Source organism: Poecilia mexicana, unplaced genomic scaffold (assembly GCF_051168715.1).
Source record: "Poecilia mexicana isolate PSO_F unplaced genomic scaffold, ASM5116871v1 scaffold_9, whole genome shotgun sequence".
NCBI lineage: Eukaryota > Metazoa > Chordata > Actinopteri > Cyprinodontiformes > Poeciliidae > Poecilia > Poecilia mexicana.
The window spans coordinates 20150118-20167748 of record NW_028263378.1 but is presented as its reverse complement, the minus strand read 5'-3'; the positions used below and the strand labels follow the sequence as shown (position 1 = coordinate 20167748).

Below are 17631 nucleotides of genomic sequence, written 5' to 3'. Positions count from 1 at the left end.
GGTTCAAGAACTTCAGGGACATAAGAAGATGTAGATTGCTGCTGGAGTTGGTGCTTCAAGAGCCACCGTATTGATTTATAGATATTGATATTTAGATATTGGTCCACTGTGTTTCATCATGTTCAAAGTCAAAGCAGCCATCTAAATTGTAGGACATTTTATGCTTCCTAGAGCCAATACTTTAACTTATATTTAATAATAATTATCAATGCCACTCTATGCTTGATTGGCCAACAAACCAGTCTGATCTAAACCTCAGAATAAAGTGAGAGACACCAGAACCAAAAATGTGGACAAGGGAAAGGCTACAATTAAAGCTGCCAGGACGTCTTTGTCACATACACTGAGCTATGCTGCCCTGATACATTCACTCATGCAAAAGAAGCCCAAACCAAGAACTGAGTGCATTTATTATATTATACAGTATATGGTCTAAATTCCCTATATTAGAAATTCCTTTGGCTTTTTGGTAGCTGTATGCCATAATTGTAAAATGAAATAATACAAATGCTTAAAATATATCACTCTGTATGGAATATGAGTATTACTATTTGCTTTGAATTCCGAAATAAATATTTTATTTTACTTTACTTTATATTTTAACTCATGTGCATGCTACATGATGCAGCTGATTTCAGTAAGTTGTTAAAACAGCGCAGTGATTCTTTTTTTTTGCGTTTTGATCTTTTGAACATGGAGGGTTTTTGTTGTTAGGCTGTAAAGCCAAGTCTGTGTTTTTTTGTTTGTTTTTGTTTATTTGCAGGGTATCATGGAATGGCCGGGAGAATTTCCTGAAGACCATGCCTTTGTGGAGCTTCTGATTCCAGGTGTTTCCAGTGATGTGGACTTTAAACAGTTTCTGAAAGACACAGAAGAGAAACTGAGTCTCAATGCCAGCAGGTAAGTGTTGGCGTGAAAGACCTAAAGCCCCCATGCCTTTTTGATTTCTATCCTGATTTCTGTAGAGGTTCTGTTTTCTTTTTCCATTTCCCTGACCAGTCCTTTACTTGCTTTCACACTGTTCTTATTACCTATGGATGGCAATTCTAAGAGACTCTGTTACTGAGTAATTTCGACAAAATTTTATTTCCAGTATATTACTTCTTACACTGTTTTAGCAAGTTGTGATTATATATATTGTTGTGTACAGATTAACAACACCTATTTATCTTCAAAGGCAATGCCATTTTTTTTTAAAGAACAATAGGAAGTACATTTCTGATAAATATCTAAGGGATGAAGAGGAAGAGGACTGTTAATGTCTTGACGGTTAAACAAACAGATTAATCATGTACATTTATTGATGCACCGTTGACCGTGTCAAAGAAAATTCAAGAACAGAGGACAGAAGGGAGATGCTTGCAGAGAAACTTTAAGCCAAGAGTATCTTCAGTGAATGAAGCAAAATAAAACAAAAAGTCACCTCAAAGCTAAGGATATAGCAAAAATTGCAGATAATTTATCACTGGTGAACAACAAGAGAAACTAACAGGGTTTACTTTAGCGTTAGTGCGTTCATGATCATGTCCTGTGACAGTCATGAACTGTGTTGCCTTTTTCACTGGTCATTCAGCTGCAGGGCATTTACTGCAGTTCTTATTTTTTTACAGTGGACAATACTGCAAAAAAAGTTTTCCTATACTCAAGACATGGCAGCAGAAGAATTAAGAGAAACTGCTGTTCTCATCTACATCGTTTGATCTTATAAGTGATTTACTTTTACTTTTTCAATCTTTACTTCTATAGTCTTTTTAACGTTTTCAACTCAGTTCAGGGATTCAAGTTATAAATCAGTATTCTTATATGAAAAATCATTGCTTCTCCTTGAGACTTGATGTTTTTTTAAAAAGGACAAAGTTGGTGAGTGTCTTCTTGACCAAATTTGGTTAAAAGTGATGCTGGATGCATTGTTGTTCCTTATGGATAATTTGGATGATGACAAAGGAATCGGTTTAAGGTCAGCGCTTTCATGACTGAGCTGATTGACAAAGATTCTGTCTAGAGACCCACATCAGTCTTTGACTTTTATCCCGTGGTGCTTCTAACATGTTATGCATATTCAAGTTTCTTATTGCTACCGTTCAATTTATTATACCATGAATCTTTTTAGCCAATGTTCATTGAAAAAAAATGAAGCACAGTTATCTGTATTTGCTGGCAGATGCGGAGAGTTTAAGAACACAAATAGATTGGTAATGAGTGCGCCATGGGGACACTGGAGGAAAAGGGAAAAGGAGAGATCTATATTTCAGGTCTTTTATCGTTTGTAGCGTTGTGAGGCTGAGGGCAGATGATGAAGGACAGGCTAAATGTAGCAAGTGAACAAAGCCTCACTCCGGCACCATTAGTGCCTGGGACTCATCCCTTCTTTGCTCTCCCTCACTCTCTCTCCCTCCCCTTTTCTCTTTTTCTTTCCTTCCTCCTTCTAAATGGGAACATAATAATTGAAGATTCCACATCTTGAAACGAAAACCCTTGGGTAGGTAATTCAAGGCTTATTACTGAAGGCCGGGCCATTTTTCTGCTTTCTAAGCATTAAAGGGTTATTTTGTGTTCCTGCAGATGGGAGAGGGATAACCATTATGAGAACAAAGCATCCAGATAATGGAGAATGGGGCTAAAAATAAGGCAATCCTCCTTTCGCCGTGGGGGACCACTGGTCAGTGTCTCCGTCAGACTACAACTAACTTCCTCCCAGACTACTTCGAACAACCCGTTTTTTTGCGGGGGGTGGGGAGGGAGATGGTTTGTGGGGACATGACCAGAAAAATAAAATAATCTGAGGTCTCTCTTTTCCCTCAACCAAGGTGGGTTGTTGGTTATACACACACGCACGCACGCACGCACCCATGCTCCCTTCGGTAGCTCCCTCGCCTCCTACCTCGCTGACCTATCGGTGTCTGGGACAAATTACGGAAGTGGAGGAGGGTAAACGACTGACCAAGAGATGGAGCAGCTCAAGTCACCAACACCTGAGAAGGACTTCAGCCTGTTTGGGGGTCAGAGTGACTAGGCTTTTACCCCATTCTCAGATGACATAGATCTACTTGTGAACTGCTGCCTAATTGAATGAGATTAAGATGGGCTGACAACGCAGTGGGTGCCTCCAAATTGAATACTTGTAATCCATTAATCCTCATCAGGTGGGACAGCGCAAGGTGGGTGGGAGTGGAGCTGGACGAGGTGGGCCACCAGGAAAAGACCTTTAATAAAGTGTCAGCGCAGCTATAGAGGCTAAAGACAGGCTTCTAGTTTCACCCTGGCAAGGCAAATACCTCCCATTGGTCACCTGCCAGTCTTCATCAGGATGCATAGATTGAACTTGTTCTGCTTCTGCATGTGGCATGAACGATTTTTACTGCTGGGAAATTAAAACCAAGAAAAACGAGACACCTGCTTTGGTTAAAATAGCATTCAAACTCCCTTCCAGTTAATGGCGACACTGATCTGGAGCTCTTGCAGTGTGGAGCCGACACGTGTGTTGAGCCAGTTTATCACCCGTATCAGTTCTGTGGTATCACTACCTGGACTGGGTGGCTTAGGGCACTAAGTGGCCGACAGGCTGGGACAAGACGGGATTTGTTTTCAACCTGTTCATTCAAGCCCCATTCAGTCGTTTCCCCCCCTAACAGAATGGGACCCTTTGATGGGGAAGATATCCAACTCTCAGGTGGCTGCTTTGGCACTGATTGAAATACAGGCTTATTTGAAAGAAAGAACTTCCTGACCCTTCTCATCTCCAACTCCCCAAGTTGTGTAGGCAAGCGTAGAGAAGTGGAGCTCCACAGACAGCCCCACAGCAGGCCACCCACACTAAATTAATTCTGACAAGGAACTTAAGATAACGTCAAAGCGCTGACTAATCGCAGGATTAGGTTTCTGTAAGTCAGGGAGCTGTGAAATATGCCATCATATCTAATAAAAGACCTCCAATTGCTCCCCTTCTTTCTCAACACTGGGGACGATTGTGGAGAGGGGACACACTTGTGGTGTCGACTGTCTTGCTGCACTGGTCTGAAAAACAAATTTCATTTCAGCAGTGAAATTAGAAGTGTGTGTTTGTGTGTGTGTAAGACGATGGACATGTTTGTCAAATGGCCTGAAGGATTCTTTCCTCCTGGTTTCCTCTTGCTCTTTTCTCATTCCCCTGGTCTTTTGTTGAGTTCTACTCTGCCTTTTTTGCCATCAAGACTTTGTCCTTTGTCATCTTTACACAGACAGCTGAATGGTTTTATTTCCTGCGACGGTTCTGTTTCCTACTGATTTTTTTTTTTTACCTTCTTCTATTCCTCTACTCTTTCTGTCTTCTTCCCCTGGCATCTCATGTGGTGAAAGTCATCAAGCTGGGAGCTAATCCCAGCAAGTTGATTAGGCTGCCAGTGGCATTCACGCCAATGGGCAAAAGGTCACTTCATTGTGAAGAACTGGATGGACTTCTTGACACAGACCATCCAAAATGACTTTATAACTTGCGGCACGAGGCCCTAAGGAGGGGTAATTGAAAGGTGAGAGTAAAGAAAAGGAAATTAAGTGAGTAAGAGTTTTTAGAGGAGAGGGGGAAAAAAGATGGGGAATAAAGAGAGAAAAGACTGAGCTTGAAATTGTGTCTGAGGATGATGCTCCTGTAGCCATTACGAGTGCATTGTTTTAGCGAGAGACGGCAATAGTGAGATGTTGGGAAGCTTAATGAAAAAAAAAAAGAAACCCAAAGGGCATTGTTCTTTCTGTCTATGGCTTTAGATTAGTTGCACAGGAGGTGGTTAAAAGAGCATTTTTCTTAGTCACTGTTTCTTTATCCTTCACTCATGCTTGAGATCTTGAAGTAGGTGAATATTCTATTCAATATCTTGTTGTTTTTTTTGGCAGTTTTGCATCAGAGCTAATTTCTACAAACTGCCTTATACAATGGTCATCCATTACATATGAGCACTGGAGAGATTGCTAGTGATATATTAAGCAGCAGCAAAACATTCTCTTCTCAATGTTAATTTGTTACATAGATAAAGAAATGCAAGAGGATTTAAGAGCATATGAGAAGAACCACACATTTTGGCTAATTTGATGGATTAGATGATCTCAAAAATGCATCTGTTGTGAGGTGTTCCTGGCCCACGCTTTCTGCCAGTGGAATGGAGAAGGGGACTGGATAGTAGCAGAGTTTGATAAGATAGCTGAGCAGCTGGCGTCATTTCTTTGCTGCCAGGCACCCATTTCCAACCAGTCAGTTCGGTGCAGAGTGGCTTTGACGCCGGGCGTCCTCACAACTACCTGCTGGGAACATAAGCTGTTTCAGGTCAGTGTCAAAAACTGATGTGAAGTCATCGATTTTTATTCTTACTGTTGAGTTGATTGGTGGTCGGCAAACATCTATTGATGTTCATTATCGCCACCTGCTGGTGAGGAGTGTGGGTCAGAATTAGGGCTGTGTAATAATATTGATTTTGCGATATATATCGATATTTTCTTTCCTAGAAAAAAATCAATATTCATCCGCAAGTATCGTAGCATCCAACTGTGACCTTGCTCACTCACTGCTTGCTTCGCCGGGAGAGTGATTAGGTCATCAGGCTTAGAGTGATTCCTTCAGATGTTAAGTGTCAAGGTTAAAAAGGTATCAAACTATTCAGAGCAGGGTACTTGGTGCACTTTATTTACTTTACAAATGCATGTAAGCTACAGTTTGTACTGTTTCAATTAAAAGGAACATGTTTTCTCACCACTTCTTTGATTCATTTTCTCCAGCTGTCGACTTTAAGTCTGTGTCCATGTCCAACCAGAGCTAGGTATTGTGTAGTTGGTCCATTTAATCAGTTTTCAGTTAAATTAATTCAATCCAACTCTAACAGTCACAAAATGTCACCAAAATCACTCTGTCCCTCTAAAATCTTTCAGAAAATCGCAAAAGTGCATTGAATTGTATCGTTTGCTGAATATCGCAATATATATAGTATCGTGAGCAGAATATTGTGTATTGTATCATATCGTGAGATTATTGTATCACTACAGCCCTAGTCAGAATGGCTATATTGTTCAAATATAGCCATTTGAACAATATAGCCATTTGAACAATATAGCCATATCATTCACTAATATCATAGATATTAGTGAATCAATGATGATTCACTAATATGAGTTATCTCAGTTTCCACAAGAACATATAAATTGAGTTTAAATGCACTTCCATTTAACTCAGTACTTTCGTATTATAGACTTTGTCCTCAAAATTGAGCACAGGTATGATCATGCTATTTATTTTCAGATTGATTGATTGATTTGATTTATTTTCAGACATTTTACTTCTCAAAATTGTTAATGTAATGTATATCACCATGGCTGTTCATATGGGCAAGAAATAGGAATCTTCAAATTCAAATAAACTTCATTGATCCCAAAAGAAAATTATATATGTCAGGAAAAATGTTTTCCTGACCCAATATAGTTTTTATTTATGTTTTACTGTAAAAAAAAAAAAAAAAAAGGAAAGAAAGATTTCCTTTTTTTAGCATTGAATAAATATAGTCAAATTATAGTCATTTTTTTGGGGGGGGTGAGGGTTAGGTGAGTTAGGGGTGGATTAGAAATGTTTCAGTGCGAGTTTGCTCTAAAGCAATAAAAGATTCATTTATTTTCCCTGTAAATAACCTGAATTAAATTAAAACTAATGTGTTTAGCAATTACCAAAGAAGGTCCCTAGATATCAATTCTGCCACACAACTTTGTGGGAAGAGTGAAGTTAACAGCCTAGTGTCTATTTTCCTTTTTAATGAACTTCAGAGAGTGGGTAGAAAGTGAGCTGCAGATGGGAACCCATTTGAAACCTGCTGTCTATGTAAAGTCCTGGGGTGGAGCCCTGAATGAATGTTTTATGTTTTATGACTTACTATAAACACACATATAGCATTTTGTGCAGCCATCCAATGTGAAGCAAGCTTCCATCAGAGGACATGGCAAATGACTGAAACATATTCGGAAATCTTAGTCAACTGATTCAGTTGATGAATTTGCTCCTTCTTCTCTCTATCTTTACAAAACAGTCACAGTAATCCACAGTAGACTTTCTTTTATATTAATTACAAGTAAAGGCTAAGGTGTCTTCATCCTTTTGCTTTGTTTGGATTTGTCACTAATCCACCTGGAATTTTTGGAATCAAAATATTTTTGCTTTTACGTTTCAGACGCAGGATAATATATTTCCCGTACAATGTGCATACCAACACGAGACGAAACAGGGGACAAGCACAGGTTGAGGCTTTTGTATGTTTTAAAGATGTTTAACAAAAAATATTCCATGTTAAATAACTTAAAAAAAACAACAGTTTTTAACCTGAGCTTGTGTCATTGAGTTCAGTGGCAGCAAGACAATAACAGAAAAGGCATCGTTTGGTCTGCCAAGAAAAGAAGAAGAAGCAAAGTAGAGTTACGAGAACGTAGTTAACACAAGACAGAGGGATGTCATTAGGCAGTGTTTGGTCTAGAGGATATCAACTTGGAACAGTCTATAACATTTTATCCCCGTGCGTTTTCCCCCTCTGAAATGAAACTGTGTCAGATTGAACGATTATTTAATGAGATGCTATTGTGGGACATCTGGATCCGTTCATGGCTTGGGAGCAAGCAGGAGGCAGTTTATAGGCCTGCAATAGGGGAGGAGCTGTTTGATGACCAACAGGCATTTTGGCTTTACATTATCTATACTAACACATAAAGTCACACAAACTCCGACATAAAAATTACTATTTCAATTGATAATATGTATAAGTCATTAGTTAATGATTTTTGTCAAAAAAAAAAAACAAAAAAAAACCACATCCAATGCTTGTAGGTTTATAGAAGAAATTTGATTAAAGGAAAAGTAGCCTTTTGTTGATTTTCCTAATTATATTTCCCTGTTGGTTTTAGTTCATCAGCAATTGTGTTATCTAATGAATCATTTGAGCCCTGCAGCGTCTTGCTCTGCTGCATACTCATTTTTGGAGCTTTGTGTAAATCTACACCTGTCAATGCGCAGCCATGTGTGCACACACAAGCAACCCTCACCCTAAAACATTGTTTAATTATGCAGGTATACCGACATTCTGACACTGTCTTGGATCCAAATATATAAGCATCGATTTGCATGGAAATGACTAAACATGTGGAGCTCAAAGTTGTCATTTCTAATCTGTCATATAAAGGGGAAACCGAATAGCTGGTGCAGTCTGTTAACATCAAAAGAATGGTGTTTGTATATGTGCGTGCGTGCGTGTGTGTGTGTGTGTGTGTGTGTGTGTGTGTGTGTGCGTGCGTGCGTGCGTGCTGCGTGCGTGTGTGTGTGAGCTGAGGGAAGACATGAGAAAGCAAAAGGTGTGTATGTCTGATGCCTGCCGATGCCTGTAATGCCACTTCACTCCAGATGCTTAGCGCGCACTCACACACTGATATATTGGTGTCTGTGTTCATTACTGCTGATGTGTCTATATCTGTCTTCACACGGTACAGACACTGAATGAGAGGCGGGGGGCGGGGGGATGAATACGATGCCGTGTGTACGTCAATGTCTCTGTTTCTATTTGACTTTTGCTTGGTTTTGTTTCTGTGCATTTGTGCTGAAGTGCTGCTTTCTTTATTTGATTGGGTTGCGCTTGAAAATCAGGATGCTACCTTGGGGAGACAATTTTTCCCACAGTCGCAGAATGCTGAAGGACTGGAAGTCTAGATGGGAAACTATTGGCTACAGGAACGGTTTTACCCAGGCTATTGCCATAATCTCAGTTACAGTGCTTTGCAAAAATAATCATACCCATTGAATCTTTTCACATTTTGTCAGGTTTTTCATGTGACAGACAAACCCACATGGTTCATAAATGACAGGACAGGGAGAAATCAAACAAAAGGCCTATGGTGACCCTGGAGGAGCTGGAAAGACCAACAGCTCAGGTGGGAGAATCTGTCGAGCGGACAACTCGCCATGCACTCTGGAAATCCAACCTTCAAGAGGACAAGAAGACAGTCAAGATTGAAGGAAAAACATAAAATCTTTGTTTTGGACAAAAGCAAACGTGGAAAAATTACCTCTGTTCACCTAAAACCAGTACCTTTCTTGGCTGTATATTTGGTCAAAACTAACACTTTCCTTACACCTGAACGCAACATTCCCTGAACATACAAGGTGGTAGCAGCATCAACATTTGAGGATACTTTTCTGTAGGAGGGACAGGGAAGTTGGTCAAAGTTGCTATGAAGAAACTAGTTTTATCGTGGGGCGCTGCGGTGGCGCAGGAGTAGACCATGTGACCCATGTACAGAGGCCTCAATCCTCGATGTTGCCTTCACAAATCCTGGCCTGATGACCTTTGCCGCTTGTCTTCTCTCACAACCAGAGTGATTGAGATTTTGCTACTTTGCCAAGAAAATATGGTCAAACATCTATGTGGAAGGGAGGGAGAGACATGTCTTCAGTTACTTGCAAGACTGACTTAGGGAGCTAAACACCCATGACACATGTTTCATATTTCTTTTATTTTTTCTTTCCACTTCCCAACATTTCATTATTTTCTGATCATATAAAAATCCACTGAAATAAATTGTATTATGTGGTTTTACTGTGACATAATGTTGATCTTTTGGCAGATATCTGTGTAGCATATTTCATTTAATTTGATGCTGTCAGAATTAAACACTTGCTCAATAAGTGCAATTTCACATGCAACATCTTGAAAACACTTTTCGTTTAAAGAGTTTTATTCCTTTATCAGTCATCTAATGATTCATCTTCCTTTCATTCAGCATAGAGCAGCATCTGAAGGAGCTCCAGGCCAAAATGGGAGACTCCAGAACAGGGGATCGTCCACCCAGTCCCACAGAGGTCTTGCAGTGGTTCAACTCGAGGGCACAAAACTCCCTAAAGCCTCTTTCCACGGACATTTTAGACTTCTTCAGAGCTCTGGTAATGTATTAGGTCAAAGGTCAGCAATGTTTTCAATCTAAAAAGACATTTTTGCTCTTTGCTATGAAATAAAATGTGGCATAGAACCATGTAAATTATTACTTTATGTGTACTAATTTAGGATTTAAATAAAATTAAACTGACTACATTTTAGTCTATGTAAATTTCAGGATTTTAGGACAAAACAAAGCATCTCACCAAGCCAGTTAGGCCTGTTGAGTGGGTATATTTATGAAAAATAAATATAGATTGAAAAATCCTTCACATCTGAAAAACAACGTTGTGCAGTTTTTGTAATATCTTCAGAACAACTTCTCCCAAATTCATCATGTCTCTTCATCCATCTTGGCTTCAGCAACAGTACCTTAAATCAGAGGAAGAGGGGAAAGAAGAAGTGACACTTCAGCTCCTGCTGGATGTCTCTGCCCAGTGTGGAGTTTATTTTCCTTGTCCATCCTCTTCTTCCTCTCTTCATCCTCATCTACCTGGCTCCTCTGTCGACTCCGTACACACGGTCAAAGATGACTCTGCAGTGGAGGTAATGCGCCATTTCTCATTCAGTTCAGTGTTTCAGCGTTGGGTTAATGCATTTCAGTTTTAGTTCAGCAGCTAAGTGTTCTGAAATGAGGGTTTAATCAACAGTCTGTATTTTGTTAGAACGCCACCTGAGGTAGTAATTACCTAAATATTTTTTCTGACATTTTCTCATTCCATTTGAGATCCAAGAGGCGTGGGATCCTGTGCGTCTCCAGCTGCGACGCTTCCTGATGGACCGGCTCTCATGCTGCACCTCAGGACCTCCTGGCTCCCCCCAGCTCTCCACCATGACCATCCTCGAGCGGGTCAACTGTTTTAAGCAGCTGTTTTTTCTCTACCCTGAATGTGAAGTGGTCACAGGCTACCAGGTGCCGTTTGAATCACTTCCGTATTTAAGACAACTTCATAAACGCCGAATGATATTAATACGATAGCAATAACCCTAACCCTACCCCTAGGGCCTGAAACAGAAGTACGTGCTTAGCATCCTGCACTCAAGCATGAGCTCCAGCCCAGGCGGTGAGTCCGGCTTCGACAGACTAACGACGGGTTTCTGCAACGTGGTCCAACATGTGACTCAAGCTCTCACCGAGGAGCTCCAGGTTCTCTCAAGGGTGGTGGAGCCCGAGGTCGTCCTCGGCTTTTTAAACGTAGCTTACTTTGGTGCCATCGCCCAGGAAATGACTTCCCAAATGGAGAGAGAATATGAAACCGCTCAAAGAGACAACACAGCACTGAGCGGCAAGACCAAAAAATACTCCGTAATGTCCCGAGCAACTGTAGGTGAGTAATTTGCTTTTTATTTCATCTTATGTCATTCTCTTGTTTGCACAGGCTTTTGTGGCTCTGTTTATTCCGATGTGCGCTTTTCTTACTTCATTTCTACCCTCTTTACTCCTCTCTTGCTCTCTTTTATAAACGAATAAAGGTTAGTTTCCATCTCCTTCCTCTCTCTTTTTACTTTGCTCTCCAGCTGCGGCGTACTAAATTCAAGGCCTTTCTGATGGACTCCTGTTACCATCGTAATTGCTTTTTTTTTTTTTTTGTCTTTTATTTTACTAACGCCCTCCTTTCTCCTCCCTGCCAGACAGAGAGCACTGTTCCTGAGGCTAAGGCTTACGCCATGCGTAATATGTTTGCATTGGTGATCAAACTAAGTCCTAATCTCAAATAGGACTTTTTAAATACAGAAATTAAGGCCTAATGAAACAAATATCCACGTACTGTACATTATATGCACTTAATTCTTGGGGTGGGCTTCTTTTGCTTCAGATTCTATTTGTGCGGTGTATTATGAATGTAATCTGTCTCTGGGTTTTCTGAAGTATTGAGGAAGCCAAGGCTGCTTTAAAAGAGGCCTTCAGCAGGTCTGCATTGCTGGCTCTGGTTTCTCTCATCTTCCTTTTGACTCTTCTTCACAGATGTGGGCTTCAGGTCAGGCCGCTCAAGGTCTAGTTCATGATGCCCGTGACTTTGTCTCTGGCTCAGAAGTTCAACACTTGTGCTACACCTTGTGAATATTTCTCAAATGTTTCACAATCCCCTCGATATTGCACATTATCCCTACTGATTGTTCACCTTTTTTTTTTTTTAATCAGACTTTCTCCACTTTTTCTTCCACTCAATCTTCCATTAATACAATTGAATACAGCTTTCTGTGAACGGCGAGCTTCTTTTGCAATGACCCCTTTACGGCTTACCCTCCTTATGGAGGTTGTCAGTGACTAGTGTCGAGTCAGCAGTCTTCCCTGTGACTGTGTGGACAATAGAGTGACAGTTTTTATGAATGAGTTTTACTTCTTGAATGTCTAAAATAAATAAACTTTTCAATCATACTCAAAATTATTGAATTAACCTGTGACACAGAGGGAGTTTTCTGTGGTAAAGCCTTTTGGTGACAGGGTCATGCATCGACAGAGAAGAGCAGAGACCCTTGCGCACCAAGTCACTTCTGATACTACCGATCCCCTCACATTCCCTTTGTTTGCAACATATTGGCCTATTTACAACTTGCTGAGAGTAAAGATTCACAATAAATAACAACAATAAAAAAAAAAAAAGTCTGTGAGCCATTGTTTACTTTTTCAAAAGGGTACACATGCCAGCTTCCCTACGGAACGGGAAGAGGAGTGCTTTTGCATCTGCCATTCTTCGATAAACATACCGCCAGCCTCGCCACTTTTTCTTTTTTTTTTCCTCTCTCTCTCTCTCTCTCCCCCTTTCCCTCCCTACCTCTCTTCCCATTTTCCCTCTCTGGTTTTTACTTTCCCTCTCCTTAAACGTGAGATGAGAGGAGGCAGCCGGGATAATTGGCCATGCGTCAGTTGGGCTGTTTGATCACGTAACGCGGCGGAGGCTACACACCTACGTGCCGTTCAACAAACCGTCAAATGTAGCACCGGAGGCAGAACACGGCTCCAAAGGGAGCGAGGGACTCGTGCTGTGTAATGATGGTAAAATGGAGCAGTTTTGCCTGTGCTGCTTTTACTTATGTGTTTGTGTTTGTGTGTGTGTGTGTGTGTGTGTGTGTGTGTGTGTGTGTGTGTGTGTGTGCAACATCTACAACTGGGATTACATTTTTGTGTTGTTCATGTTTAAAGTCTCCAAATAAAAAATAAAAAATAAAAAAAAAGGGAGAATCTTAAGAACCACTCCAAATGCCCGTGGCTCTCTAAAAAGCCAATGCTGGAACATTAATGCATAATCTGCTTTCACACTCTACTGTCTGCATACTGTATGCAACACACATAATTGTCAAGACAATTATGATGGTGTCAAAGAAAGTGATTCTCTTTTCATAAGCCTCCAATGACTCCTAAGATCCCTCCCTCTACTCCTGCTGTGTTATTGTTTATTGTGAAGTAAAGGAAGGCGGTAGGTATATTTTGATGAGGGCCTTGCTGGTGGGGGGGGAAGGGGGCACAGGGGTGGGAACGCAGTTTGCTCCCGGGGGAGCTGCGCTGTCTGCAGCATCAGCCACTGTCAAACCACTGAACCATTTAACAGCTTTCACAGCAAGATCTGCCTCCTCTTTTAACCTCACCGACTCAAAGGCAGGCAGATGCGAAGGGTCCCAACACCCCGCCCTGCACCACCTCCATCCTTTTTCGTCTTTTATTCTATCCCTCACACATCCTTCCTCTTTCTTTTTCTTTTCCCATTTTGCTGTACTTCTCTAAGTGTATCGGAGCGAACAAAAACTTGACTTTACCAGCGCACCTCACTGAGTTCAAGTAGGAATGTGAGGGGTGGTCCAAGTCTTCACGTGTATGTCTCTCTAAGAGGGTTTGAAATGGTGCCGTGGTGAATGCTACGGGAAGTTGTTTCTTTTTTTCTTTTTGGCAGGGGGTCTGAGATAAGTCAAATAAACAAAATTTTGTGGATGGAAAAATCCAAAGATGACATAAAATGTTGAAAGTCTAAATTTTGGAGTAGAGGAATCTTTGCTGTCATATTTCATCGGCTTCTATTAAAAAATGTTTTGGACCAAAAAGCTGCATTTTTGTTTCATAATTGTCTTAAGGCCTACGGTGAGAAAAATGTCCTGACTGCAGGTGTATAAGCTGTTGTGTGCCTTCTTCAGCCACTCGCTTATGCTGTAAAAACGTTTGGGGCTAAACCGACAAACCAACTTTTGTTAACTTGCTAACCCAGTCCTGGGCTAGCAATTTGGAACCAAAAAAGGTGTTTAATATTCAACCTTAAAGACTGGGTGGCAAAGAATAACTTTTATCTTAGATTACAAAACATGTAATATTTGAGTTATAATGAATTGGTTTAATCCTTTTGTCAATTTTCCCACCTTATTCTGGTGGATGGGGTTAGGTTTAGGGCCTGTCTCCAGCACTTATTAAGTGAGAGGTGGGTTGGACTTAATCATCAGGCTTTCACGTGGCAATTCTAGTGACCAATTAACCCAATATACAGGTCTTTGGATAGTGAGATGAAGCCTTAGTATTTGGACAGGATAAAAGAAGCCAAACTTTAAAGTGTTAAAACTTTTCACTTTGTTTTTTTTATGCTTTTTTTGTGGGTGTGTGTTCACGCACGTGTTTGTGCTCTTGCTTGCTAATCGCAGGCGTACACTAAAACTTGTGTGATCAAGACTCATTTAATACCACCCTTTTGAAAATGCCCCATTAAATTTCCATATGGTATTAGTAATTTGCATTTGTATGCCTGGCAGATCCCTGTTTTTGTAAGACATCAAAAGCGTTCACATCGACTTCCCTGCGTAGACGCTTACCATTTCCCCTCAACAATCGACTTCAGCGGGGTTAAAGTCGAGGTCGAGGAATTCTGCTCCACTCTATTTTGATAGCGCCGATTTAAATTCCTGGTACACTAATTTCGCCACATGACGTTGGCAGCCGCTTCATATGGATTTAAAAAAAAAGAGAGAGAGAGAGAGAGAGAAAGAGATTCGGTTAGAACGTGTACTGCAAGTGCTTTCTCCACGACTGCACTCCCTCCCACCTCCTCGCTCTTTCAGACTCTTTGAACTCTTTCTCAGAGACAGCACCACAGCCTATTCAGCAGGGAGAGAGGTTCTGTAGTGACGCGAGAAAGCTCGGCTGAGGCACCGACTGGCATTGGAGGTGCTTATGGGGATTGAGGCTACTTGGGAATGGCGTTTGTTAATATTTAATAAGAGCAGCTCCTCACTAGATCATATCTCTGCCTGAGTTTATACACACTGTCAGGCAGGGACGTGCACCCGCATACTGCCACATAATTATGGTCTGGGGGTGTTTGTGTGTGTCACTGTGTAGTTGTTTGTGTGGTGCCTGTGAAAGGTGTTTTTTTTTTTTTTTTTTTTTTTTGTCCTGTGCAGTTTTCTTGCTGCATTTTCAAATGATTAGAAGTTCTTGTCAAGAAAAAAAAACAAAAAAAAAACATTACCACAAAAAACCTTGTGTTTACTAATCACAAAGAGAAAAGCTGTGTCATTTATCCCTGCTTGTGGTTATATGCATGTCTTTGTCAGCAGTCATTTTCTCTAAATCATGCCTCCAGTAAAATCTCAGAAAAGATTAGGTTTTGCAGGCCTGTGTATAATGTGTTTCATTTATTTCTCTTTTTGCCCATATCCTCTGAGTGGCCACAATGGGTTTTGTGTATCGCTCTTGAGCAGCTCAAGGATATGAACGTTTTCTTGGCACCTTCTATTGAGAAAGCTGCGACAAAAAGACAAAAAAAAAAAAAAAATTGGATGGCTTATTGAGAGGAGGCTGCACTTCTGTGATGAAGAGTGAGCGTGATTCGCCGAGGGGTTGAAAACAATAATGTGAACAAGGGCACTAAACAAGTGGGATTTAATGAAATGCTGCTATCGTTACAATGCATTCTGCCGTGCTCTTCATCCCAGCTTCTCAGTCCAAGTATGCAGAGAAGGCCAGAGAAATATTAATTCGGCGCGACAAGAGGTGAAAACACAAGCAGACGCTCTGAGTAACAGGGAAGCAAATTTAAAGCAGAGGTGCCTTTCTGCCTCCACTAAGAACATTACCTCCATCTTGGCAGAGCAGCTTAATTGAGATATCAAAAGTTGCTGCTCTCTCCTTCCGTCAAGGCCGGGTTGCCCCCGCTACAGCCCCCGTTGGACAGCACCCCAGGACAGAAGCCCAAGAGACAAGCATTTGGGTGGTGGCGTGTGATTACAAGTGCGCGCGCGCGTCCCGGTGTATGTCGAACAATCACAGCAGGAGTCCTCACATAATAAGGCTGTCTGAGTGAGCAGTGGGCTGCAACTGACGAAGAGGACCCTAACTGTCTGGGCCTGGTAGGAGGCCTGGAGTGACTCCAAGCCTTTTTTTCCACCCACAGACAAACTGATGCGCACACAGACAGAGCTTCAGGCTGTGCAGGGTGCCGTGACCCAACGCAGCACCCTGTGGGAATGACACACAGCACACAGACGTACTGGATCTCGCTGCTGATTTATCAAAACAAGTGTAATCTCCAGGCACCTTATAGACGCAAACACTTCAAGTTTTTACTCAATCCTTTAGAAACCCATTCAGTCCAGTCAGTCGATTGGTCATAAGATGCCAGTTAGTAAAAACCTGCAGATTTTGACAAATCTAGTGAAATGGAAAGTCTCATCAGAACAAGGCTCATTAAAGAGTTAAAAGTGAAGTGCTTAACATTTGCTCACATTTTTTTTATTTTTATTTTTTTTGGATTTTCTATTAATCTAGTGTAGAAAATGCCAAGCAGGACGAGTGTTGGTCTCAGACTACATTAATCCTACCTCCATGGAAGAATGACATAAAGAAAGACATATTATAAAAGAAAGCAAAAATCATTTTGTTTGCTTATACAAATGCATGCCACACTCTTCAGGTCTTCAGATTTGTTCTAACAAATAAAAACTATGTGTCATTTTTCTTCCACTTCACATTTATGTGCCATATATTGTCTCATACTCCTGTACATAACTGGAGATAAATTCATGTAAAGGAAACTTAGTGCAGATTGTTTTACCCCAAGGCAAAGTTAAAAAAAAAAAAATCTAACTTTCATTGAATAGAAAATGATGTAAGGCAGACCAAGGCTTTAATCATTTGTGTGAGATGTACTGAACCTGTCAAAGCACTTAATAATTGGTTAATCTCTTTTAAGATGCTAGATGTGTCGCTACCAACTTAACGGAATAATTGAAAGTGTGTATTTTATGACGGATAGCTACAATTTAGTGGATGGTTTTATACCTGTTGAATTAAACTGTGGTGCTTTTCAGAATATCTGTCTAGTTAATCGATATTTAATATTGGCGCCACCCAATCGGATTTAGTTAGTTTTCATCAATCCTATTTATTAACAACACAAACAATAACTCCAGTTTAGTTTGACAAATTACATTCACAACTCTGACGCCGTATGTACAGTTCTTTGATATTTTCTTTTCACTTCTGAAATTCCCTTTTGTTTGAAAACCTATTCGTCTTCGTGGTGACAGCGTTGCCCATGCCGACATCTTTTCTAGCGAGAGTTACACAAAACCACGTCTGATGATATAACATTTTATCACGTTGTCTTTGGATGGGCAATGCACTGCGGTCCAGTTGGACAATGCGGCAGGGAAGATGTAAACCACATCTCAGATGGTCTCGTTTGTGCCGCTCAGAGAATGACGGAGAAAAAGGGGGAAATGAGGGCCAGCGGAC

The 17631-nt window shown here is 40.8% G+C and overlaps 1 protein-coding gene across 1 annotated transcript in view; it reads left to right on the top strand.

The window, feature by feature from the left end:
- The window catches only part of kiaa0825 (KIAA0825 ortholog), a 134985-nt gene that overhangs the window by 5352 nt on the left and 112002 nt on the right, over nucleotides 1–17631 (top strand). The window contains exons 2-6 of the mRNA XM_088008953.1: nucleotides 764–900; nucleotides 9766–9925; nucleotides 10281–10463; nucleotides 10645–10830; nucleotides 10921–11245. Of these exons, the coding sequence (XP_087865079.1) occupies nucleotides 770–900; nucleotides 9766–9925; nucleotides 10281–10463; nucleotides 10645–10830; nucleotides 10921–11245 (985 nt within the window). The 5' untranslated portion in view covers nucleotides 764–769. The remainder of the gene's footprint in view (nucleotides 1–763; nucleotides 901–9765; nucleotides 9926–10280; nucleotides 10464–10644; nucleotides 10831–10920; nucleotides 11246–17631) is intronic.